General features: G+C 41.8%; 1 protein-coding gene across 3 annotated transcripts in view; it reads left to right on the forward strand.

Moving 5' to 3' along the window:
- Window positions 1-24,616, forward strand: part of CASR (calcium sensing receptor) — a 73,177-nt gene that overhangs the window by 22,521 nt on the left and 26,040 nt on the right. For 2 of the 3 annotated variants that reach the window (XM_064723072.1, XM_064723055.1), the window contains exons 2-4: window positions 9,759-10,196; window positions 18,336-18,642; window positions 21,077-21,955. In XM_064723072.1, coding sequence (XP_064579142.1) covers window positions 10,012-10,196; window positions 18,336-18,642; window positions 21,077-21,955 — 1,371 coding nt within the window. In that variant the 5' untranslated portion in view covers window positions 9,759-10,011. Of the gene's footprint in view, window positions 1-9,610; window positions 9,632-9,758; window positions 10,197-18,335; window positions 18,643-21,076; window positions 21,956-24,616 lie in introns of those variants that run through there. The other variant, XM_064723064.1, reaches the window with a different exon arrangement.

Below are 24,616 nucleotides of genomic sequence, written 5' to 3' on the forward strand. Positions count from 1 at the left end.
ACTCCTGCCTTCTCTAGCTGGAAGAGGTTAAGGTCGTGTACAGGCAAAAGAAATACAAAAATAGACTAGAATGTTTTGGTATTAGAATGAAAGAAGGAGAGAGAAGAAAACTGGAGAAGGAACAATAATTATTCCGTTCAGAAAATCATAATGAAGAGAAAATAAGCAATGGGAAAATGTTAAAAAGGAAAAAAAAGGAGAGAAAAAGAAAAAGAAAAAGAAAAAGAAAAAGAAAAAGAAAAAGAAAAAGAAAAAGAAAAAGAAAAAGAAAAAGAAAAAGAAAAAGAAAAAGAAAAAGAAAAAAGGCAGCCTGTGACAGTAGAGAACTAGAAATATAAAAGAAAGGATTAGGAATAAAAAAGCCACAAAAATCCATAAGAATTCATTAATAAATCATGCTGGAGTCAGTGTAAAAGAAATTATCCAACAAAAAGGAAGTGTTTATTTGTTTTTAATAATAGTATAAATGAGAACAGAGCAATCAGCCAGAGGCCACTTTAGCTTCTGATGCAGCAAACCAATAAGTACATGCTAAGCTTTTAGAATCTTCTAAATTTCATTAAAGACAAGTCTCACTAAAGTTGAGCACATACTTAAGTGTTTTTTCTGAATTGGATTTGTGTTGAAACTGGCTCAGAATTACAGTTGTCCTTATTGTTTGGTTCACTGAGGATTCTGCAGGGGAAAAAATGTGAATAAAGCATTTTACTTTAAGCACAGATGTTTTTAAAAACAAAATCAAGTAAAATTAAAATAAATTACCAAGCAAAATATGTTTTCACCCATAAGCAATTTGACAAAGCTGGATTTGAAAAAGTGTTCAGCTCTCAGATCTGTATTTTATTTTTTTGCTAGAGAAAAGCCCGAATCAGCCTTGATTGAGCTGATACTCAGTTTGACATCTGTTGACATAGACAAAGCATAGTTGCAATACGTTTCTAAAATTATTTCTGGACACTATTACAAGTTGGAAAGCAAAGTCTCAAAGTAATTGACATATGGCTGCCAAGCCAGGCAGGATAAAGAAACAGGTATCATGTCAAGGGTCCTTCCCCACAACAGCTGTGGGAGAGCACCAATTCCAACAAACCCATACCAAACTGTAATCAGAAACATGTTATCCCAGTTTATTTAAATATTTAAGAGGTGCACTTAACAGATAGATTGACTTTTCTAGGGTCTTGTACCTAATCCTGATTGATCAAAGACGCCTTTGGAAATAACTTTGCTGATACAAATCAGATTCTTCTCATGTTTATTTACATGATCTGAGCTTATTTTCTCTTGCTGTTTTGTAGAGAAATAATCAAAAATTGGTTGATTAACTGAGAGAAATACAGAAAGATAATTATGCATTGCCTTATTTGAGAATTCTTTTTCTGTTATTTCATCTTTCCTGACCTTTTGGTTTGCTCACCACAGATCTAACACTGGCCAATCAAAAAGCACGACATCTCTTTTGAATAACACTTCACTAAATTGTGTCATTTTAATTCTAACTATTCACAAATGACTGACTGATTTGGCACTCCCCTGACCTCTCCTCTGTTCTTTTCTGCCTCACAATGTAGAACAGAAAGAAAAAGCAGTTCAAGATGTCCTACCCTGGTGACCAGTCCTTCTAACTTATTATTTTTTAAAGAGAAGAAAGAGTGACAAAAATTAGAGAGAAATGTAAGGTATAGAGCATCCAGGAGTTGATAATAGCAATAGTTCCTCCTTATTCTTTCCAGACAGACTACAGCAATGCAGTTCCATAAACTGTGTTCTTTGACTGGCATTTTTTTATATTAAAGAACTAAGCTGAAGAGTCTTTTCATTTTCTTGTAGAAAAGCTCATCTTTTAAAAAATTGGATTTATGCAAAGAGCATAACACAATCACATTGTTTCTATGGGCATGCTGAGCAAGGAAAAAGGACTTTGCTAGGGGGATTCAGTCCTTTTGTCAGCCCCAGAGATGTTTCTTGTAAGAGAGGAAGAAGATAGATTAGAATTCTGTGTGTCCTAAGGCCACTTCTGTGTGTCCTACGGCCAGAGACACAGGAAAGATAAATCCTGCAAGTCAGGAACTAAGAGCAATTCAGTTGGGTGACACTTGCTCGCAAAGCTCCTGCACTGGATGTCCAGGAAAGACTTGCTTGAGATGCAGGAGTATACATATGATGTGCAGGAACATAAGGTGCCCTGAAAGGCACACAGGGTGAGTGCATGGCTGTTTCACCTGCAGGTAAAATCTGAACAACTCAAGTTTCACATCCCAGGGCCATATGGATGAACCATGCCACAAGGGTGGAGATTTTCTTCATTCTTCAGAGTATCCCCCAGGCATCGTTTCTCTATCTGTCCAGGAGGGTCTAGTCACATCCCAAAACTATAGGATGGGGTAAAGTATCTCTGACTGAATATACAGTCATTAGCATGGTTAGCATTGTTGAGAATTTCTTTAGGAGCAAGGAAATGCAGAGAAATCAAGTTAATAAAAATTTACCTTAGCAAAGTATTTCACTTCATATTTTATTGCAGCTCTTCTGGGTCTCCCTTGATCACCTCCATATATAAAGACAAAAATCATTCAAACTACCAAGCAGCCTTTAGACTGGTATTATATCAAAGGCATCTTTTCATCCACTGTAAATTGATAAAATAATGGGCTTTTAAAGATGCAAGGTAGGAAACAACCAAGTTAGTAAATCATGGCAGAGCAACAGAAGGTCAGAATCTGGAACACAGAGAAGCAAAACAGGACACCTCTAAGATGTAGGCAAGATAGATTCCCTGGTACCTGAATTCTCTAAATCTGAGATTGCTCAAGGGTCCAGTGCAGTTCCCAGCACAAATTAGAGTAATCAATAACCAGTGGGTTTATGGCAGTTTCCCAAAAGGGCTGCTGTGGCTCTGCAACTCCCTAGGACTTGGAAATCCCTCCAAGCCCACTTGTTCTGCATGGATCCTCTTTGGTGCTGTAGCTCTTAAGCATTTCTTAGCAGTTATAATGAATTTGTCACAGGTTTCTTGTCCAAGATGCCTTGATAAACTCATGCATTCCAGTGCTCCCTTGGATGTATGCACACATGCACTTTTCACACTTTTACTGAAGAAGGCACAGAAGTGGAAAGATGAGGAGTTGTAGAATTGTCTTATTCCCTTCCAGTGTTTGTTTCAGAGGTTTGTGATATGGCTTGTCGAAATGAGCCTTAGCTCTTATTGCAGAAAACACTTAAGGCTTTCACAGAAGCAAAAGCAGTCACGAATGTGAGGTCCCTGGAGCTGCTTCTCAGCCTGACTTACAGACACACCTGTGAAGAAATGACTCCAAAGACATAAGTCACCCTCCACACAGATTTCCACTCCAAAACCACTTACAGCTCTGTGTTTGCTAATGGTGCTCGCTGAGTGCATCCAATGAGTCTCTGAGGTATTTTCTATTGCCACTTCTGGTTTTTTGCTTCCTGCCATCAGCAAACAGAATTATTTCCACAAAGGGATATCACATCCCAGATCACACTGATCAGGGATATTGAGCATGATACTGATGCAATGTTCAGTGAATCCCAAAGCCAGGTACAGTCCTAATGGAAAGGTGGTTGCTGCAAAGCTGTGCAATCACAGCTACCTGGCTTGACATGGTATTGTGTGCACTTTGTGAGTCTGTGCTGAAGTGGGAGGGAGATCAGAGGCCTTGTAATGCCACATTAAATCCACAGAAAATGCTGCCTGTGGGCAGGTTTGGGTTTTTACCAGGTTATTCAACTGTCAGGAGCTGATGCTCTTTTGACTGCTGTTGCTATAACCATATTTGTTTGAGGCTCTGGGAAAAAAAGTGTTCTGCTTATTCCTGGTTCCATTTTCCATCCATGCCTGCAGTTCCCAAGAGTCTGGGACATCAGCCTCTAAAATTTTAGGCTTCCTTGACCTCAAGTTTCTGTGTTGAGCAGAGTATCAGCAATGATATCCTAGGCATGTTTCTGCCACTCTGGCATTTTGTAGTGCTAAACAGATCAGGGTGGGACCCCATGCTTTCTTAGTAGATTCTGTATTATATAGACACGAGTATATGACCTCAGTAGTAAAAGAAAGCTAAAGATCTGGCTGCTACATTTAAAAAATTATTTAGGTATGAAAACTCTGGAAACTTAAAGGGTAACTCTCAGACAAACTTGACAATGTTGGGTATGTCAGACATAGAAGGATTGAATGTTACAATTGCCTGTTTTACTGTACTGTTTTCAGTATTTAGTTTATCCTGAAGAATTGAGACTGTTACTCCAGAACAAATGGTCAGATTTTTCATGACCAGCCTAAATTCTTAGACCCACATTTCTTCCTGCAGTCTCTTCCTCCCAGTGCTAAGTATATGGCTTTTCTCATTTAAACTGGCCAAGTCTTGTTATGTATGAGCTTCAGCAGCTTCTTCAGTACTGTGGCTGATTTGTGAGCTGTGGTTTTGGCCTCCTCTTGGCTTTTATAGTGCTAGGTGAGACTGTAATATATCATTTTCAACATACATTTGCTGTAGTGTAATAGTATATTACCTTCTTGACTTCTGCCAGAAAAATAGGATCTATAACAGGTAACATGCCCTTAAGCTAATAGCAGGGCATGGAAATGCTGTCCTGGTGACCCTGATGGTCTTGATGATTTTAAAAATCTTTTTATTGGTTAAAGCTCTTGAATACACATTTTGTATTTCATTCAAAACCAAGTGTGGATGTAGTGTTTTTACAACAGAATCATTGATCTAGATCTGAATTTTTGTCTACACTCATCTGAAATCTCCAAATTTTTCCAAGACTGACATTCCATATCTCAATCATGCTATTTGTCCAGGTAAAAATCTCCTTATCTTAGGCAGTGTGTTGTGTAAGAATTGTCTTTTTCTCCATAGGCAAAATGTTCTTTGTAGTAAATTTTCAGTTAACACTTGCCTTGTTTAAAGATGGAGCAGTTTAGTTCCACAAAATGCAAGCACAGCTCCTCTGTTTGAGTACCCCAACGCTCTGGTTTTCTGTTTGAGCACCCCAATCACTCTGATTGCATCTTTGATGCCCTTGTCCCTCATTTTGACCAAAGAGGTGCAGGAAGGTTGAGCTAATGCCTGCTCTGGTGACAAATGTGAACAATTTACTTTTTCTCATATTGTCACGGTACCTCACCACTAGGTCTGGTCTTAGAAGTATGACAACTTATATTCTGTGTCCATTGTCCACTAAAATGTCATTCTTCGGCTCCTTTGGGGCATCCAGGCCTCCCAGAAGAGAACAAACCTGATTTGTGTGAGGCCAGGCTCTTCTAGGGTGTGGGACAGCTGTTTTTCCATGGCTGTAAGCAGGAATCTTCCCCAGCTCTCTGCTGTGAAAAGGTCCTGAAAGCCCAGGAGACTCAGTTGAGCTTGCCCATGCTGGTTCCTTGTTGGTGTCTGGGATGATCATGTGAAATTTAGCAAGGTCTACCTTTGAACTGAATGTGAGGGAAAAGCTTTTGGAAAATGATAATTTCTTGTGAGGTTTCACGGCCTTGTGAAATATAAGCATGCTGAACTTTGCTTTGTGTTTAGCTGATGAGTTACCATTAGTTAACAATATCATGCTGTTCCAAAAAAAGACCAATGCTGTGCTGAGATGTACAAACAGGGTTGTAGCCTGCAAGACACACAAAGTAATTCTACTACTTTGCTCAGTACTTATAAGGGCCAAACAAGGACACTGTGTCCATTTCTGGCCACTGCTCTGCACCAAATGTGGAGAATGCTGGAGAGAGGCCAGAGGAATGAAATAAGAATAATCTGAGCTCAGGAAAGCATCTTTGTGAAAAAAAAAGTTAATTTATTTTGCTTGGTCTAAGAAAAAAAGGGGAGGTGAATCAAATCCCAAATAAGGTGATTATGGGCAGGGAGGCACTGGCCTTCATGTGGTAGATGGGAGAAGACAACAGGCATAAGTTGTAACAAAAAACACTGAAATTAGATGTGAGAAAACATTTTCTTTGGTAAGAGTAGAGAAGCATTGAAATAAGCTGCCCTGAGTGTCTGATTGGTTTTCTTCCTGACAAGGTTTTAGAGAAAATATGCCAGGAGGTGCTCCACTATTGCTGAGCCCTTCTTGGGCTGAGGGGCAGCTTCATGGAGATCCCTTGAGATCCTTACCATGCCAGCTCTTCGATGTACCTGAGCAGCTGCTGTTGAGAACTGTGGTTAGTTACTGTTTGGTTAATAATTTCTTCATCAGTAATGCATGCCATGAGTGTGCCATTCAGCTTCCTTTCACCCAAAAAAACATAGATTTATTGAACATTTCTGGCTTTTCTGCCTGATTTAGTCTGACAACTAAAACTTTCATTCAGCTGGCAAAATGGTACTGATTGCTGCAAGCTTTCCAAGCACCCACAGCTGTACCTGGCTACCCTCCCTCCCCGCCTCAGCTAATGCTCCTGCCATGGCAATAGTTGCCTGGTAGCTCATCCTGTCCCTGGAATCAGTTCAAATTCCTCCATGGAACCTTAGAAGCTCTCTTCCAAGACAGCTCAGAGTCAAAATGTCTGATAGTTAATGACACAGGGTGAAGAAACTACTGAGGATTATTTTTTAAAGGGGAGGGGGATTAAAAATCAGGCCATGTCAAAAAAAAAGAAAAAAAATTACCATTTAGTTTTTGTATTTTCTTGCAAAAGTAATCTTATGGGATTTTATAATCTGAATATATGTACAGGGAAAAGGTGTTCTGCATTGAAGAGCTCATATAATGCTGTACATGTAAAAACATTTGCAAAGGAAAAAATATCAATGGATTCCATCTTAATTCAGTTGCTTGTTAATTTAGTCTTTCTTTTTCTTTATTAGCTGAAACTGCAGGACCACAGTAATTTGTTCTATTAGTAGTACAATTTCCACTTGTAGTATGCTGAGTTTTATGTCTGGAAGCATACATCAGCAGGTAATTCAATCATTAGCTGTGTAATGCCTTCTTTAATAAGGAAGAGGCTCATAATCTTAATCTAATAAAAGAAAAGAGAACTGTAGGAAAATTTGCCACAACAGAAGTTGATACTAGAGGATATTATCTGGGGCACTGGCAACAAGATCACAACCGTTCATCAGGAAATCGGTACCTTCAAATATTCTCATCTTCAGGTGTGCAGGGCACTTGAAAGCACCTGTGAGTCCTCTGTCTCCCATTAAATGAGTTTGGTTTTCCAGCTATAGCTGAAATTTTGGTATGGAGAGTTGTAAATTTGGACACTAAGATTTATGAGGAGCTGAGCATACACTTTGTTTTCTTTTTCTGTGCCGGTGCATCTTTGGACATTTATCCTTCAGTTTTCTACCTCAGGGGTGTGCTTTATGTATACACAGCCCATCTCATTCCCAGACTCTGATGTTACTTCAGTTCTGTGTCCTGTCTCTGAGAACTGCTAGCTCCAAATTACTCAGAGAGATACCAACTGATGCCCTATACCATGAATGAATGATTTTGTTTTCATTGTCTATTCCATTGTCATGCTCTTGAATGACAACTGGGACTACTAACTGCTGTAAGTGCTGTTTTAAAATTTGCTGTATTTTGCCAGTTTGGATGCTTTGTCTACTGTGAGAAAAGAGAAATATGAATGTGAATTTACTTTTTCTGCATTTCATACATCAGCCATGTACTGTCTTCTGGTGAAGAGTTCCTAAATATTCAGTAGCATCAGCCCAAACCCTACACAGCAGCCCAGCAAACAAAATTATATTGTCTGTCTGCTGCTGATGGAAACAATTTCCTTTCTCATAAGCCAATAACCCCAAAGGCAAAAGAAAGCCTTATTAAAGTAAAAGCAGAAAAACTGAGTAGTAAATCAGCAGGCTGTGGTCTTCCACAGCAGATGGGGAAGTCACTGACCTCATCCCACCTTGGTTGAGTCCCACGTGTGGTTCCTTGCCCAGACTCCAGGAACGCCATCCCTGCAGCTATCGGAGCATGCAGTCCCCAGTCCCTGCCATCCCACAGGCAGCTGGGGGAGGGAATGAGCTGAGCTAAGGAGCATTAGTCAGACCATCCCATGTCTTTGCAGTGTCCCTTCAGGAATTGCTTGCCCTGTTTCAAACCTCTCACCTCGAAGTGCTGGCCCTGCCTGTGCTGGTCCTCACCTCAGGACACTGTATCAGCACTTCACCAGTGTTTGTACCTTTCCTGAAACCACAGGTGATGGGAGGAAAATGACATTTCTCTAACTGAAATATGGAAAAGTGTTTTGTTCTTTATTCTGTTGGGCCTCTGAAGAAGCCAAAACCCCCATCCATCTGCCAGAAAAGATCAAAACCCAAACACCTTCATGACACTTACTCATTGCATTGCTCTGTCCCCTCCTAATCCTGGTTCTGGTTAAAATTTTATCATCCAGCTGTCAAAGGGCCACTTGCCAATACCTAGACATATCTTGATATCTAGCCAAAGATTTGATTGCCCTTGCCAATAAAAATGCACTTGTTCAAGCCAGGGCCAAAGAACAGTTTAGAGTGGACCTGCCACAGAGAATTGCAGTGTCTGCCCAGCTAAGTGCAGTGACCACAGAGGCACAAGAACAGCAGGAGCTTTGTCTCTCCTCTCTCATTGACTGCTGCATCCAAACCTTCATGGTAATGAAAATGTATGAAATAGTTCCACGTGCATGGTGGTCATACAGCATGCAGGATCATCCAGACTGACTACCAGAAGAAGCCTCACGATCACAATTTTTCCCTACATAGCTCTTTATTTGACCTAGGTGAAGATCAAATCCATATAGCTGCATTTAGTGATAATAAGTCAGCCTCATAAAAAGGTTCTCAGCACTTAAAAATTCTTGATGACTTGCTTCAGAAATTAATTGTCCTCAGGATTAGCAATGTATGCCTAGCTTCTACTCTAAATTTCACTAACTTCAGATTCTTACTACCAGCTTTTAGACCTGTTTCAAATAGGCTGAAGAACTGTTCTTTGTGAATTTTCTGCGCTATCTCCTCTCCTGTAGCCACAGCCATTTTCATATGCCATAATTAAGTTAGTTCTTTGTTTGGGAAGCCTGTAGACGTGCTGCAGGGAAAATGTATTGAGCATGGAGAAGCTGCAGAATTTTTCATCCCCAGGAAACAGGCTTCAAAGGCTGCTATAGCTATGCTTTCAACGGCCGAACCTTTCAAGCCTTCATGACTCATTATGGAGAAGTATCTTGGTTTCAAATGCTTCCCTGGAGTTCATTCTCCCTTTCAATGCTAAAGAACTCTTTCTGAGCCTGAAAGAGCTTGTTTTATTTTTATCAAGGATAAGTTCAAAGACAGAGGGTTAAAATGATTCAATGGACAGGAGATGATGGACCAACACCAAAAGATTGTTGTGGTTATTTGCTTAAGAGAAAGGCTTGATTCTTACTGTGTTTGATGCTTCCTTATTCCCCGCTTGCCCACCCAGGTCTCACAGTGAGCTCTCTTCATAGGCACCAATCAGATCACAGGTTTTACAGCACCTGCTATGACCAGAGCCACACAGAACCATAGGAAGATTAAGCCCCCCACCTTAGGTATGAGGCAGAGAATCAGGCATCTGACATTGTTTGAGGAGGTGTGGCTGTGTCACCAGGGTGCCTGGATGACTTTGCCAAGGTTGTGATGTGTCCCAGGTGGGTTGTTGAGTGGGGGGCAGCTTCAGGGGCGTATTGAGAGCTTGGCTTGACGAAGCAGAACCATCACGGCAATGTGGGGTCCTGGTGTATAGCTGGAATCACTTTTCAAATCTTTCTTTTACAGTTTTCAGAGATGGGCTCTCCATAATGCTTCAGTTATGAAGGAAGAAGGGAAGCTGAATTGCTTTTTTGCAATGGAGAAGACAGAGGGAGAAACACCAGCACTGTGGCTCCCACCTTGTTGCTTATCTCCCTGCCAACATGTGCCCCAAATCCTCTCTGTGCTGTATTAAGGAAAGGAAAAGCTTTGACATCTCCTTTTTTACATCATCTTTTCCAATTTTGCACCCAATAACCCCCTGGTGAAAAGAGGAACAATGACTTCATATAGCTGCTGCTTGATTCTTTTGCTGTTTACCTGGAGCACTGCTGCCTATGGGCCAAACCAACGGGCACAGAAGAAGGGAGACATTATTCTTGGAGGATTGTTCCCCATTCATTTTGGAGTGGCTGCTAAAGACCAGGATCTAAAATCAAGGCCAGAATCAGTGGAGTGTATAAGGTAAGCTGGTAAAAGGGAAAATAAAAAAGTTTTGGTGGGGAAGTCTTCACATTTCTTTACTTTGTGTTGCGTAAATATAGTCTGTAATCTGATGCTTGCAATTGGAAGGTATGATGTAAATAATAGAAAAAACAAGTGTGTATGTTAAACAGTAACATAAATACTGTTTGGACACTGAAAGAGGGCAATCTTTGTACTACCTGAAGCTGCCAAAACATTAATATACTGATCTATCAGGCCACTCACAGGGAACATTTGAATAGCATCTGAAAATTAGCTTCCCTAGCAGGACAGACAATTACCAATAGTGCCCTTTAGTTCATTTGATTAAAGTAATTCATGGACAAATAGTTTAGAAATCAATTTTTTGTCCAGTTCTGCCTGTCATTTTCTAAGACTTTAAAAACTGTTAAGTTGCCTAAACAAGTAAAAATGTTAAAGTGAGGTAGGTCAGGGCTTTTGAAAAATCCCAGTGAATGACACATAAATGCCTCTTCAGGACTTTGTAAAAGTCCTAAACTTTAGAGCAGGCTTCCCTCACCCAGAGTTCTTCTCTTTTGTGTAAACAACACATCTGTGTTTTGTCTTAAGTGTTTGGGAGTTAACCTTGGACTGAGAAATGCACATGAAAACAATTTCTCTTATTATGGAAGTGTAGGCATGATGAAATGTGAGGAATTTTTAACATTACTAGCCTGCACATAATACATAGAACAAGTGGAAAGCGTGACAGAAACTGATTGCAACTGGAACATCATATAAACAAAATATTAGATATTCATGTGGATTTCTGTCATGACAATGCATGAGAAAACATTTCATTGTTATGGGACTTTCTGTTACCATGTGTGGAGAACTGTGTATCTGGAATTATTTGGACCTCTCATCCTAGCCTGGGGATCTAGCACAGTTTTGTTGCAGATGGCAAGAAGGATGGCTGAGAGCATTCCTGTTACACTCACAGATTTCAGGTGTGGTTTCCCACTGAGACCCTGAGCAAGACACGTCCATCTAGGTTATGAGATCATCCCCAGAACCATCTCCTGCCACAAGGAGCACACACAGGTGTCAATAACCAGGGATTCTTTTGGCTTCTTCTGTGTGTGCACAGAACAGTCGTGAACTAAATGTATGTGCAATGTCTATTTCATGGAGCAAGAATCTCTGCCAGCTTTTCAGCATTTTTTTTCTCTCTCAAATGCATTATTTTAAAAGTGGAATGCTGGAAAGCAATGGATGTTTTCAGCTCTATTTTCTTCTCCTGCTCCAGCTGGCAGGCAGGACAATGCACATATTTGCAAACTAAACAGCTTTTACTTCTATCGACTCTGGGTCAGCATCAGTGGCTGTCTTGACATGGTCACATTATTGGAAGAGATGGCTGGAAAATGTTCTGCCACAAGTACAACAAGTGTGTGGTTGCCAAAAGGCATGTTAATGAGGTAGCCCTGCCAACGACAGACAAATCCTGAAAAGCCAGACTAGCTGTTTTAAGGACACAATGGGAGATCCTTCTGGGTGGCTTTCAATCTGCTAAAAGGTATCCTCCAGCTGAAATTTGCCTGGATAAAAACCCTGTTCTTTTTACCCTTGTAAGCAGGTGATGAAGATAGAAGGTAAAGGTGCAAAAGAGAAAAAAGATGTCTGCAGAGGCAGGCATTTGTGGCACATATCCTTCAAGCAGTTGGATAAATTGTGAGTTGATAGTTTAATGCAGTTGGAGAAAGAATGAAGGTCAGAGATTAGCTGCAGAGGTAGTAGAAACCGCAAAAGGAACAAGGGGATGATTGGACCACAAATAACTGGAAGTTGCTTCATTGCACACATCTTTACCAGAAAATATCCATTTGCAGGAAATGTTTAATTCAAAAGAGGTTGTATTGAGAAGACTTTTTGAGATTGGTCATCAGGTTTTAATGACGGAGGTAATAAATACATGGGAATGTTTGTGTGTATTCCTTGTTATTGGTACACATAAAATTGAGAGGAGACGTTTTTTCTGAAAGGATTTTCTATTTTAAGCAGTACTGAAGTCAGAAAATCCCTCCTGCTTGACTTGTACAGAAATCTCTCAACACAACCATGGCAGCCATTTTTTGTTTTGGATCCTGTGATCAGACATTAGCCTGTGGCAGGGTTGTGCATGCTGACTCTAGGAGTTCAATACATTCTTCAAGTTTTTTGCTAAAGTTTTACATTATCACATGTGAGTTTTTTAGGTTCCAGGCAACTGACTGGTCTGGAATTATGAAACTTGTATTTTTAGGGGCAGAAATAAAAATACAGGTTCTAGTTTCTTCACAAAGTAAGTCTCCCTGATCTTGTAGTGTCAAAAACTTCTGTAGGGTGGAAAATCCACAGATTAGCAAATCAGATAGAAATCCATAGAGAAACACAAATGTGGCTGTACATGGTCAAATCAAAGGTGCTAAATCTGTCCCTTACCTTTACCTGCCCTTGTTGCCCTTCTCTGAGCCTTCTCCAGCACTGGTGTATCTTTTCAAAGCTGAGGCTAATAAGTTTTATACCCACGCCCTTTTCAGATGGCTGCATACAGATTTTGATCTCTTTTATTACATAGAAAAATGTGTCTCATATCACATAAGAAAATTAGACCCAGGTCACTCTGGGATAATGAGCATCCTCTCTCTCCTCAGGCTCTCTTGCTGCAGCAAGTCATCAGACTGTATGAAAAGCTCCACAACAAGACCTAAGGGTCCCACTGAAACCCTGTGGGTGGTCCATTTTAGAGTTCAGAATCAAATAACTTCAGATAATGTGGTTTTCCTCTATTTTGAGGACTGTTCAAGCTGATCAGTGCTGTTTGGACATTTAGCTGTGTTCCGTGCCATACCTATGCTCCCAAACTGGGCTTCCAAATGGATAGGACATCTGGGGCTTCTCAAAAAGGATAGGACAGTTTTCTGTCTACTTCCTCAGCTTTTATGTTCTTCATGCTCTTGTGGCTCAGCAAACATACTGGCCTGAACCTACCGTGCATACCGGGCACATGATTATTTAGAAACTATGTAGATAACTCAGCAGTGAAAGGAAAAGGGAACAGTAACAATTGGTTCCCCATTCTTTTTGTGCTGTTGCTACTGAAAATGTATCCCTGTGCTCTAAACACTGAACTATAGAGTCCAAAATGAAAATGTACCCATGATTGTGTCACATTAAATGTCAGATAGGAATACACCAAGCGAGAGGAGTTTTGTTTCCTGTTTGTTGTTTCAGCAAACAAGGATCCTGCATTTGATATGAATACACCCCCTGTCTTTGTATGCCTCAGGGGCTGCTGCAGCAACTTCCCTCATAACATTTGCTGATGCATATCTGATGTGTGCAGGGGAGGCAGAGACTGAGCACAGCACCAGCAAGCCCTGACCCCCATTCCATTCGCTGTCAGCACCCCCATAGGCCTATTCATAACCTGATTTTTCTGCCCCTTCTTGATTTCAGGGAGATTAGCCATTTTCTTGTATTCTGATCATCAGACTAGCTAAGGTCCCACACTGTGACACAAAGCTTTCAAGCTGTGAAACTGTGGTGAGACATTGTCCCCATGTCATAGTGCAGGACTTCCCAGAGCATAGCTCCAGGACTCTGTAACCCACTGAGCTTCTCTGTCCTTCTGAGAGAAAAGAATTTTAATTCTAGCCCTTGCAGATGCATCTGCTAATCCCATTGCAGACCTGAATGTACAACAAGATATTTGGAATTTCTCTTCCCTGAGATGTAATTATATCACTTGGTTTCTCTTCCATTCACCATCTGAATTGTAATTTTTTAATTTCTGATTTTCTTTGTTCTGCATAATTCCCCTCACCCACAGTCCTTGATCGTAAGAGTGGTAAGCAACTCATTATACCTATGACTGCAGGAATCCAACAAATGACTGAAGGTCTCCCCCTTGCATAGCTCAGAAATAACAGTAGCAGCAATAACATGCAATTAATGTACTGGAAATCTAGAGAGGACAGAGAAATTAGTATGTGCATACAACCACCAGAAAAAGAGGAGTGCTGGCGTGATCGAAAGGTATATGCAGGCTTTGCCAGCATTTCTGAGTATAAGTACCTGTCAGATATGGGGGGGTAAGTGAAAGCTTTATTCAGAGCTTTCACATCACTTTCTCCTTTTTTTTTTGCATCATATTCCATTGCTTAGTACCTTGCAAGTGTGATAAATGAAGGTCATGAATACACATGAGGCTGTGAATTATTTCTTTATGGAGACTAGCAAGGATCAGGACCAATTTCCCTGCTGGATCCAGACAGTAAGAGCTGTTAAAACCAAACTCCACAAACAAACAGGGGATGGAGCTATGGGGAGCTTAAACTATGCAGACAGCTCGTGCCCCTTCATTTGCATAGCCTTGCTTTGAAGCGTTGGCTGGGACATTTCAGCCATCCTGAGCAGCCTTTGACAGACATGTTTCGTTTCTAGCAAACTGGGCTGCTGCACTGCTGTCCTCTGCAGAGGTGACAGTCACAGCGAGGTGTTGTTCCCAGTTTCTCTCTCCCAGTTTGTGCCCCTCCTTGGGAATAGAAAGATCAGTGGGTTGAATACTCTGAGAGGTGGGAGAACAAGTATCAGAAGGGAAACCTTTAAGGAAGGAGTGTAAATAAAAATCCCCCTTTACACCTGTGGGCTCTGAATTATTTACATTAAACTCTCATTTAGAGCTTAATGGCCACTTTTCATAGCACCACATCTCACAAAATGCAAGATTATGTGAACATACCTGTAAAAGTAATATGGCAGAAAATAAGCCTTGGAGGCTGCTTCTTTTCCATCAAGAAAATACCAGTGGCTATTTAAATATTCTGGAAATCTAATGAAACCTTGCTTCTGATAGTAAATACTGAACAGTTCCTTCATGGAAATTACCAGTCAAATTGCTGCATGGTTGGCAGAGCATTCCAGTGACTGATTATATTAATCACAGCAGCAGCACGGCACAGGAGGTCAGCTGCATTGGTGGGACCTACTGCCAGGTTCAAAGCTGCTCTTAGCAATCCCTCATGTACACACCAAGCAAAGAGGAACCTATCTGCAGCTCCTTGCTGGGATCTGACAGTATAGTGGGAGATAAATTGTCTACAAAATATCCATTCATAGAAATTGGAAGGATCTTGCTTTATTTAGAGCAGTTCGGCAGCACTGCCTTTGTCTGACCATATCTGTGTTATGGAACCGATACAACGCTGTCTCAGGTGACAAAATGACAGCTTGTCTGAAGATCTATCAGGTGTTAAAGAAGACAGAATGAGGAGTGCTGTCTTCATCCCATCTGATCCTCTCCTCCTGAGCTGCTGATGCTGCTGTCAGCAGAGATGCAAGTGAAGAGAACAGCGGGTCTCTTGCCTAGGTTAGTTTAAGATAAATTATTGAAAGTATTTCAAAGATATTTTGGATTCTAGCTCCCAGAAAACAGCCCTACTCTCCTTTCCCTCCAAAAATAAAATCATTCCAAATGCAATTGGAGCTAGAGGCCTTATACTGTAAATATACACCAATCAGGAGCATATGTCAGAAAAGAAAATAAAATCAACTGTGTATTGTGGACCTTAGTCTGCATTTACTGAACTAAATGCCAAATATTTCTTTGAAGGGAAGGGTAAGATGATCCAGTTCACTGCTTTCGAAGATACCATCTGAAGATACCACCTTGTGGCATTTTAAAAAATAAAGCCAAATTCCTTCAAGCAGGCAAAATAATTTTCTGTCATACTTAGCCTGTATAATTTAAAGTGAGCAGGCTTTAAATTTGCTTTTTAATTTTGTTTCACTCAAATATGTGAAGCTTTTCCCAGCAGTATAGTGGTATCTTTGAACTTCCCAGGTTCTCAGTAGCCTTCCTTTTAAATATAGAAGATGCAATCCAATTTTTCTCTTTTACATGAGGAGCGTGAATATGGCTCCTTGCTTCAAATCCTATTCATATTAAAAATATCTGTAAACACATGCAGCTTTTGAAAAAGAGGTGTCATAATATTCTTCCATGTTTCTATTTATCCCAGTGTGCATTACTGACCACGTGAAGCAACATGGTGTGCCCAACACGTCTTTTCCTGTACACAGCACTCAATGGCTCGATCCCTCTGAGCCTTGCCCTTTTATTTCAGAGCTCTCTTGTTGCATCTCATTCCTTAATGGTTTGGAAATAGAGCAAAAAATATTCCAAATGACCAAATTACTTCTATCAGTAACCCACACTCCTGTGCTTCTAAAGAATAATCTTAACAAAGCTAACTGTCCCTTTGGTAATAAGTTATAACTAGGACTCAAACTTTCGGACCTGAAGTGATCTGTACTGAAATTGTGCTGTCTGGGCTTTGAGGCATAACCTCAGAGCTGAACCTCATTTGGAATTTGGCCAAAGATATCTTGAGAGGTGAAATCAAGTTGAATAAATGAAGTTTTTAAGACTTAAAGATAAACCTTAGATGTGGTATCATTAGAAATTCTGACCCCAGATGAATCAGATAAAACTCCTGGAATGGAAGTAATGTGGCTTTGTTCATTCAGCTTTGAAAAAGTCAGACACAGCTAACATCAACTTTGGAAGCAATTAATTTAATCCAGCCATTAAAAATGTTTAGATCATATATCTCAGAGATTGAAAGATTGTGATTTCATTAAGCTTATTTTTAGAAATCTTCACCTTAGTAATAGAAACATTTCTCTAAGCACTTCAAAATGTAACTCATGTGAAACCTACAATTTACCATTTCATATAGGATCTGCTCTTGGCCAGGCTGTTCCCCAGGCTTTTCCAGTTTGGGGGCCCATCACTTTTCCTGGTGTATCTCAAGCATAACAGCACTGACACTTTCCTGCTTTCACCTGCAACTCAGCACAAAACTACAAACTAGCTGCTATCCTGACTCAGTGCATTCCAAGGAAGGGCAGGTTTCTGCCGATGAAAGATTCTGCCATTCCAGCTGCATTGCCCTAAACTCTGCAGCCTCTGAGAGTTAGGGCCTAAACAGGCACACAACTGGTTGCCAGGGCAACTTTACAGGGGAAACACAGTAAAACTTCACGATAATGTGTATCAAAGGTACTTTCTTGCTGCTGCTTTCCGCAAAGAAGTTTCTCTACTTTGTGGAAAAGCAATTCATCGTGCTGCAGCTTCTTCCACTGCCGGGCTACTGATGTCCATAAACAAGGACTCCCAGCTCCTGCAAGACGGTTGCCACCAATCTGCAGCTCTGCCTTAGCTACATGCAAGATAATCAGAAAACTCAGCTTCTCCAGCTTAGAGAAGAGAGGAGGCTTCAAAAAACAGTTTCAGTTTCACAGACCAGCTCTGAGGGCATCTTCTGAGTTCGTGTCTAAAGCAAAATGTGTGAGAGAACCAAAATAATGAGAAAAGTTATTCCTTGAATGAAGGCACTGAAGTATCTAATTAACAAGTTATCAGTTTGCACTAGGACCTATATTTAGAGCGTCTCTGATCTCTGGCATGAACAGTCTGACTGTGCTCTCTCTCACAAACTGAAGGGTGCCACGTGAGGCTGAATTTCCCTGAGCAGAGCTCCCTGGCACCTCTGCATCCAGCAGCATGCCAATGCTGTGGCTCAGCCTGCTCTGCCTGCCCAAAGCCAGGAGGAGCTGACACACTCCAGGAGTATCCCGAGCCCAAGTCCCAGGCAGCATCAGCACAGACTTAGCAGACACTGCCATCTGCATTCAGAAACATGTCAGAGGAGCCTGGAAGCAAACCTGGTAGGTGCAGCTTTCAGTCAGAGGATCACAACATCCATTTCCTCAGGGATCGTGAGATCAGGTTTAGGGTCCTGAGCACAAGTGACAGGCCAGAGTCATCGCTCTAGACATGCTGTCTTTTAACTTTCCCAGGTTTTAGGGGACTTGGAAAAGTTTACCTCTGGAGTGAGCTCCCAAACTGAAAAGTTGAGAGCCAAAACTAAACCTTGTAGCAAAAACGCCTCTTCCGTAGTAGAGACAAAAGCAAAACGTTCCAAATTTAGTAGAGTGCAAGAAATCACATAAGTTGCTTTTGCCTTTTGTATCTGGAATTTTTCACTCTGTCTTTGCCTCATTCCTGGTCTCCTCTGCTCTTTTTTCCTCCTTCTCACTCTTATTTCATTTTTATTTTTGCTCCCCCAGGTATAATTTCCGAGGCTTCCGCTGGCTCCAGGCTATGATCTTTGCCATAGAAGAAATAAACAGTAGCCCAACTCTCCTTCCCAACATGACCCTGGGATATAGGATATTTGACACTTGCAATACAGTCTCGAAAGCCCTGGAGGCCACACTGAGTTTTGTGGCCCAGAACAAGATAGACTCCTTGAACCTGGATGAATTCTGTAACTGCTCAGAACATATCCCTTCCACCATTGCAGTCGTGGGAGCAACTGGCTCTGGCATCTCCACCGCTGTGGCCAATCTGCTGGGACTCTTTTACATACCTCAGGTAAGCTTCCACCTCACTTGTTTAGGTTGCAGAAGTGGCCTGCTCCTCTACTCTGCAGAGATTAAGCAGAGATTGCTTAATCTTTGCCACTTCCAATAGAATTTATAGGAGAGAAACAATAAAATGGGGGGCGGGAGGGAGTGGGTGTCATTGTTATGATAGAAATGTGTCTTGCCAGCACTTTGCAGTCTCCAAATATAAAGGTTACTGAGCAGCCATAACAACATTTGGCCAACAGCAGCCTAGCCTAGGAGGACTGGAGAGTCCTCTAGAGTGGCTTAGTCTGTGAATGCAGCAGTAACTGTAGGCATTCTGACTCTGCTAGAGCCAGTGCCAGCATCCATGGCCCCATCCTTTTGTTTAAGAGGCTGGTTGATCTGCCACAACCTTAAGTAAAGTACAAGGCTGCCTTAATATTGTTGCTCTTGATTTTACTTTTCTACACTGAAGTCAGCTTTGGAAAATATGCTTGGCCTTATCCATTTAAGTGTTACCTTGCACAGCCTAACACTTCCAATCCCTCTTCCAAAATTAATAGAGGTGCCAGAGCTCACAAGAGCCCTTATAACAAGACTGTGTCAGAATGTGCTCTCAGTCTGTCCTGAGAAATGTATCTTTGCTTCAGCCAGGGCTGCAATTCCCATCTGCACCACGAATGAAGAAGGAAGGATTCTTGATTGCTCTATGCACAGTAATATATCTTGTCTGTTGAGCCTTATCAGTCTGCCTCCTTTGCAGGAGTCTGAAGAACTGGACATTTGTTCTCTGAGCAAGGCAGGAATGGTTTAAGCTGTGCTGAGTATTGCCCAGAGTGGCATTGGAAGTTGGTGTGTAAATAAACACCCTGATGACATCTTATGGGGCATTGTTGATTTACACATCCCATTACCAGGTGAACAGGGGCAGCTGAGAAGGGTTGGTGAGTTCAACTGAACATAAGAGATGTTTGCAGTTCTCAGACTTTCTCTTTAAACAGAGAATGACATTTGTCCCATGAGGCAGTGCCCTTATCTAGAGGCTGCAGAAAAGGGTAGATGTCAGGAGGTTCAGTTCTGGAACGACGTCTCAGCCAGGCAGTTGAAGCATGACAACTGAAAGCAGGCTTTTAGACTGGCAGATGTTGGGTAGAATTGTCACAGCCATTTATAGCAAGGCCATTAGCAAATCCAGGCTTATTAGGCCCTGCATTTCAGTAGGAATTGGAGGTGTATTTTACAATTAATGTACGGCTCATTGCTCGTTCTGTTGACATAGACACTGAAAATGTTACAACTTCTGTTCTGTTTCTCAGTACCTCAGGTCAGTGTCCCCTTTGAGCACACGTGGCAGTGGGACACATTGCCTGTACTCCTGGAAAGAGGTTGATGTGGGTGAGAGCAGCACTGGGCAAGAGCCTGTCCAGGGGAGAGTACAGTTCTGTGAAAGGAGGGTTTACTCCTATGGCCCTTGAAACTGCACTCCTTTTCTTTCTTCTTGCAGAAACATTAAATAACAGAGTTTAAGGAGAAGATAAGGTTTTCTGTAAATATCCACTTTGTACAAAATGAACTGTTTAGAGAAGACTTTTTCAAATGAGAGTCAGTCCCAAAGAATTCAGATACCAATCTCAAAATGTGTTTTAGAAGTTCTCCAGATCTTTAAACAGTTATTATCTGGGTTTTAAGGTTTTCTTCCTACTTGGAGATAATTCAAATTATATCTTAAGAGCATGTGGCACTTATTCTGATTAGGAAACTAAAGTATTTCTTGATAGCTTTAGAAGAGGAAATAAAATCCACTTTTAACCATAAAACATGGTGACTTATGAAAGATGGACTGGCTTCTTTGCTGATTCTGGCCAGCAGTCAGGAAACACTGCTAAAGTAGCATTACCATAACATGCTGCAGGATCAAGGAAGCTGATATACATCACATTCTTCTTATGTCAGCTGACAGGGATTGTATATAAAAGGCAAAAGGAGCCTGTTTAAGGATGAGGATGGATGTCAAAGGCAAGGATAGAAAGACAGAGTAGCTTTGGAATGGCAATACCATCCTGCTGTCTTATGTCTGGTTCAGGACAGAGAAAGCCTGTGTTTTGTCTTAATCCAGTGCATTGCCCTCATTTATCTAGGTGGCGCATTCTTTTTATTTCTGGATTTGACAGAAATCTTTGCTATTCCTCCAGTCTAGTGTCCATTTCTCTCTCCCTCAGATCCTTGACCTTGCAGGTGGGCACAAGCTGGCTCCAGCCTCTCAGGTCTGAGCAGCTGCTCCTGTATGAGTGCCTCTGTAGGACAGGCACAGCAAGGAGAAACCTCAGAGTGGATCACCTGCAAACACAGGCTAAGAAAATGTGCTTCCCAGGCTGGCAGTGATGCCAGGTAAATGGAGGCAGTTTATTTCAGGCATTTCGCTTTATGGTGTGTTTTGCTTGTTTGCTGTGCTCTGACAGGTCAGCTATGCCTCATCCAGTCGTCTCCTGAGCAATAAGAACCAGTTCAAGTCCTTCCTGCGCACAATCCCCAACGATGAGCATCAGGCCACGGCCATGGCAGACATCATCGAGTACTTTCGCTGGAACTGGGTGGGAACAATCGCAGCTGACGATGACTATGGCCGGCCAGGCATTGAAAAATTTCGGGAAGAGGCGGAGGAGAGAGATATCTGCATTGATTTTAGTGAGCTCATCTCCCAGTACTCAGATGAAGAGGAGATCCAGCAGGTGGTAGAGGTCATCCAGAACTCCACAGCAAGAGTGATTGTTGTTTTTTCCAGTGGCCCAGATCTGGAGCCTCTCATCAAAGAGATTGTCAGGAGAAACATCACTGGCAAGATCTGGCTGGCAAGCGAGGCCTGGGCCAGCTCTTCCCTCATAGCCATGCCGGAGTTCTTCCGTGTCATCGGCAGCACCATCGGGTTTGCGCTGAAGGCAGGACAGATCCCAGGATTTCGTGAGTTCCTGCAGAAGGTGCATCCCAAGTCCACCAACAACGGCTTTGCCAAGGAGTTTTGGGAGGAGACATTTAACTGCTATCTCCCTGATGGATCCAAAAATTCTCCTGCTTCAACTTCCTTCCACAAGGGGCACGAAGAGGGGCTGGGAGCTGGAAATGGAACGTCTGCCTTCCGACCTCCGTGCACAGGGGATGAGAACATCACCAGCGTGGAGACCCCATACATGGACTACACACACTTGCGGATATCCTATAACGTGTACTTGGCAGTGTATTCCATCGCCCATGCCTTGCAGGATATTTATACCTGTACCCCTGGGAAGGGCCTCTTCACCAACGGGTCCTGTGCAGACATAAAGAAGGTGGAGGCATGGCAGGTAAGCCCTTCGTTCGTGTGCCTGTGCAATATACCTGCAGAAGGAAAGACAAGCTGTCCCAAATGCCCTTTAGGGTGCTTTTCCTAATCCTGGGTCTCAGACACAGCACAAGGCCCCTGGGATGCGGTGAGTGGCTGTGTCTGAGGTAGGTGCATGCTCCCACCCACAGGGAATGTAAGGTAAGTTGGGCTACACCTGCAGCGAAAGGGGCTTAAATCAGGTTATATTTTCTTGCATTTGCTGCGGGCCAAAAGTGCACGCACAGACAATTACCACAGCCTGGCTGACGCAAGGTAACTTGATCATATATTGAGCCTTAATAAACAAGAGGGCCTGAGGAGAACACATAAACAAGGAAAACAGTTTTTAGAGTTCATTTTCTTTGGCAAGCTTTAAATCTTTTGCAATCCCACAGCAATTTTCCATACAGGCTGGATTTCTTTCCTCACAGTTTTAAGCTTATATAGGATCAAACCAAAGAAGATTGAGTAATGGAGGAAAATAATGTGTGGCTCTTGGGCAGAAAATAGATAGCTGCTTTGATTTGGCAGTGGTATTTGTGAACTGATGAAATTACATTAATGACTTAGTCCCACTTACCCATTCATTCAACGCATTCTGCCCACTGGCACATGGATCACATTTTGTCTTCTGATCCTTTATGAATACTCTCTACCTTACCATGTGTTTGATCATACTACCCAATGTGGTATTCACTTTGTGGTTTTAATACCTACTGCATTCTTAACACAATTAGCATGGACTGATGATGATATGTCAAATATGTAGCAAATTCTGGTTATCACAAAACACTTGAGACCAAACATGCCTGAAATCAGAACAACACAGGAGAATAAATGGAGGAACACCTCCCCATTTTCATTGGTGTTTTCCTCTCTTTGGGACAGTCTAACCAAAACAAAGGCTGCCCTTGCTACAAACTGCAGATGTCAGGTCACACTCACAAAAGGGAACTGCAGCTTGGTTCCTGTCTAGTCTCCATTAACTCAAAAACATATCCAGATCAAAGTAAAAGGCTTTGTCTTGGCATTTATGGGAAACTTGCACTGCTCTAGATGCCTGAACAGGTTTATCAAACCACTTTACTCAGAGCTAATGAGTGCAATGTTTGACCCTGATTTAGAGGAATCCAGCAATTGCTGGCTGTCTGTGAAGTTTCTGTCTTTCAAAGCTATTCTGCTTTTCAGGAAAATTTTGGCAGAAATGAGCAAGTCACAGACAGATGTAGCTTTCACTGTTGTCAGTAAAAATGATCCAGAATAAATGTAGTTTAATTCATTCCTTTATGCCTTGTCAGCTTGGAAAGTAAAGCTGGATATTCATGCCATTGCTAAGTAAAAGAATGTGTTTGTTGAAGGTTCCATGCTTGAGAAGAATGACCTCTCATTTCTGTGTTGCTTGTCGGGTGCTGAAGGATATACACATCAAAATGTAAAGCATCCTGCTGATCTAGGCATCTGGGTGTACATACCTGCCTGAGAGGAGGGAGTCAGCTAGGAGTATGTAGAGAATAACCCCAGTGGACAGGAGCAGGGAGCACTACAAAGGAACAGGTTATACTTATAACCACCACCATCATATGAAGCCTTCTTGTGCATTTTTTTCACTTCGTTTCAAAATCAAACACATGAATAGCAGGTAAATGCCAAATTTGTGTGCACACCTACTTCATACCAGGCATTGCAGCTCATTACCTTCAGCAAGCTTTCCTCAGCCCTGGGAGTAATGAGTTCACCTCACAAACATTCAGCCTCCAGCATTTCCAGAGTAATTTTCTGAGAACCACACAGGAAAAAAATCTTTCTACTGAAGTCAATCTCATTTGCAGTGGTACTTCTGCCAGTGTTCACTGCCTGCTCCCTTTCTCACAGTCAGGTCAGGCTTTTCTTGATGGGAAGTGACCCAAGAGAGCAAGGACAGTGCTAGGAGGCTCCCATACCTGTGACTGGAGGGCAGCTGCTCACAGTGTGTGCAATTACTGGCCAGATGCTGTGTGGTACAGATAAGGTGAACCGGCTGAACTTGTGCCTCCATTAGCCTGAGCTCCTGTCTGGAGCGGCCCTTGCCAGCAGGGTTGGTGGCTGGGGAGCAAAAATTATACATTTCACAATTTAATTATGTACTATTTAATTTTGTTGCCTTTCAATGGCATTATCCTTTTAACACATATGAGTTTTTATTATTGTTTGCTAATTGCAAATTTAATGTATTTCTAACACATATCTTCTGGGGGATGTGTTCTGTATCATTTGTGGACGGTGCTTCTGTGGGTCCATAAATAAACCCAGGATTTTTGCCTCAGTGATCAGTTCATTTGAAATGGACAGCCTAGCACAAATCACTGTGAGCTGGTTAAACTGAGTGAGGTTCTCCTATTAAGAATTTACCATCTATAGTTTAAGAAGTCTCTAGGTGTGTTTCAACATGGGGAGAGCAGGATTTTTGTCTCCTAAGGTGAAATATCAGATACCACCAACTTTCATGTTTACTTATTTATAGCTACTTGTTTAAGAAACCGTTTGCTCATTTTCTCCACCTGGGTCAGTGATCTGTGACAGATCCTGTCCATAAACCCAGTGTTGCTTCCTTTTGTTTTACCAGTGCCTCTGAAGCTGGCTATGGGCATTCCCAGTGGAGATG

This window comes from Zonotrichia leucophrys, chromosome 1 (genome assembly GCF_028769735.1).
Source record: "Zonotrichia leucophrys gambelii isolate GWCS_2022_RI chromosome 1, RI_Zleu_2.0, whole genome shotgun sequence".
NCBI lineage: Eukaryota > Metazoa > Chordata > Aves > Passeriformes > Passerellidae > Zonotrichia > Zonotrichia leucophrys.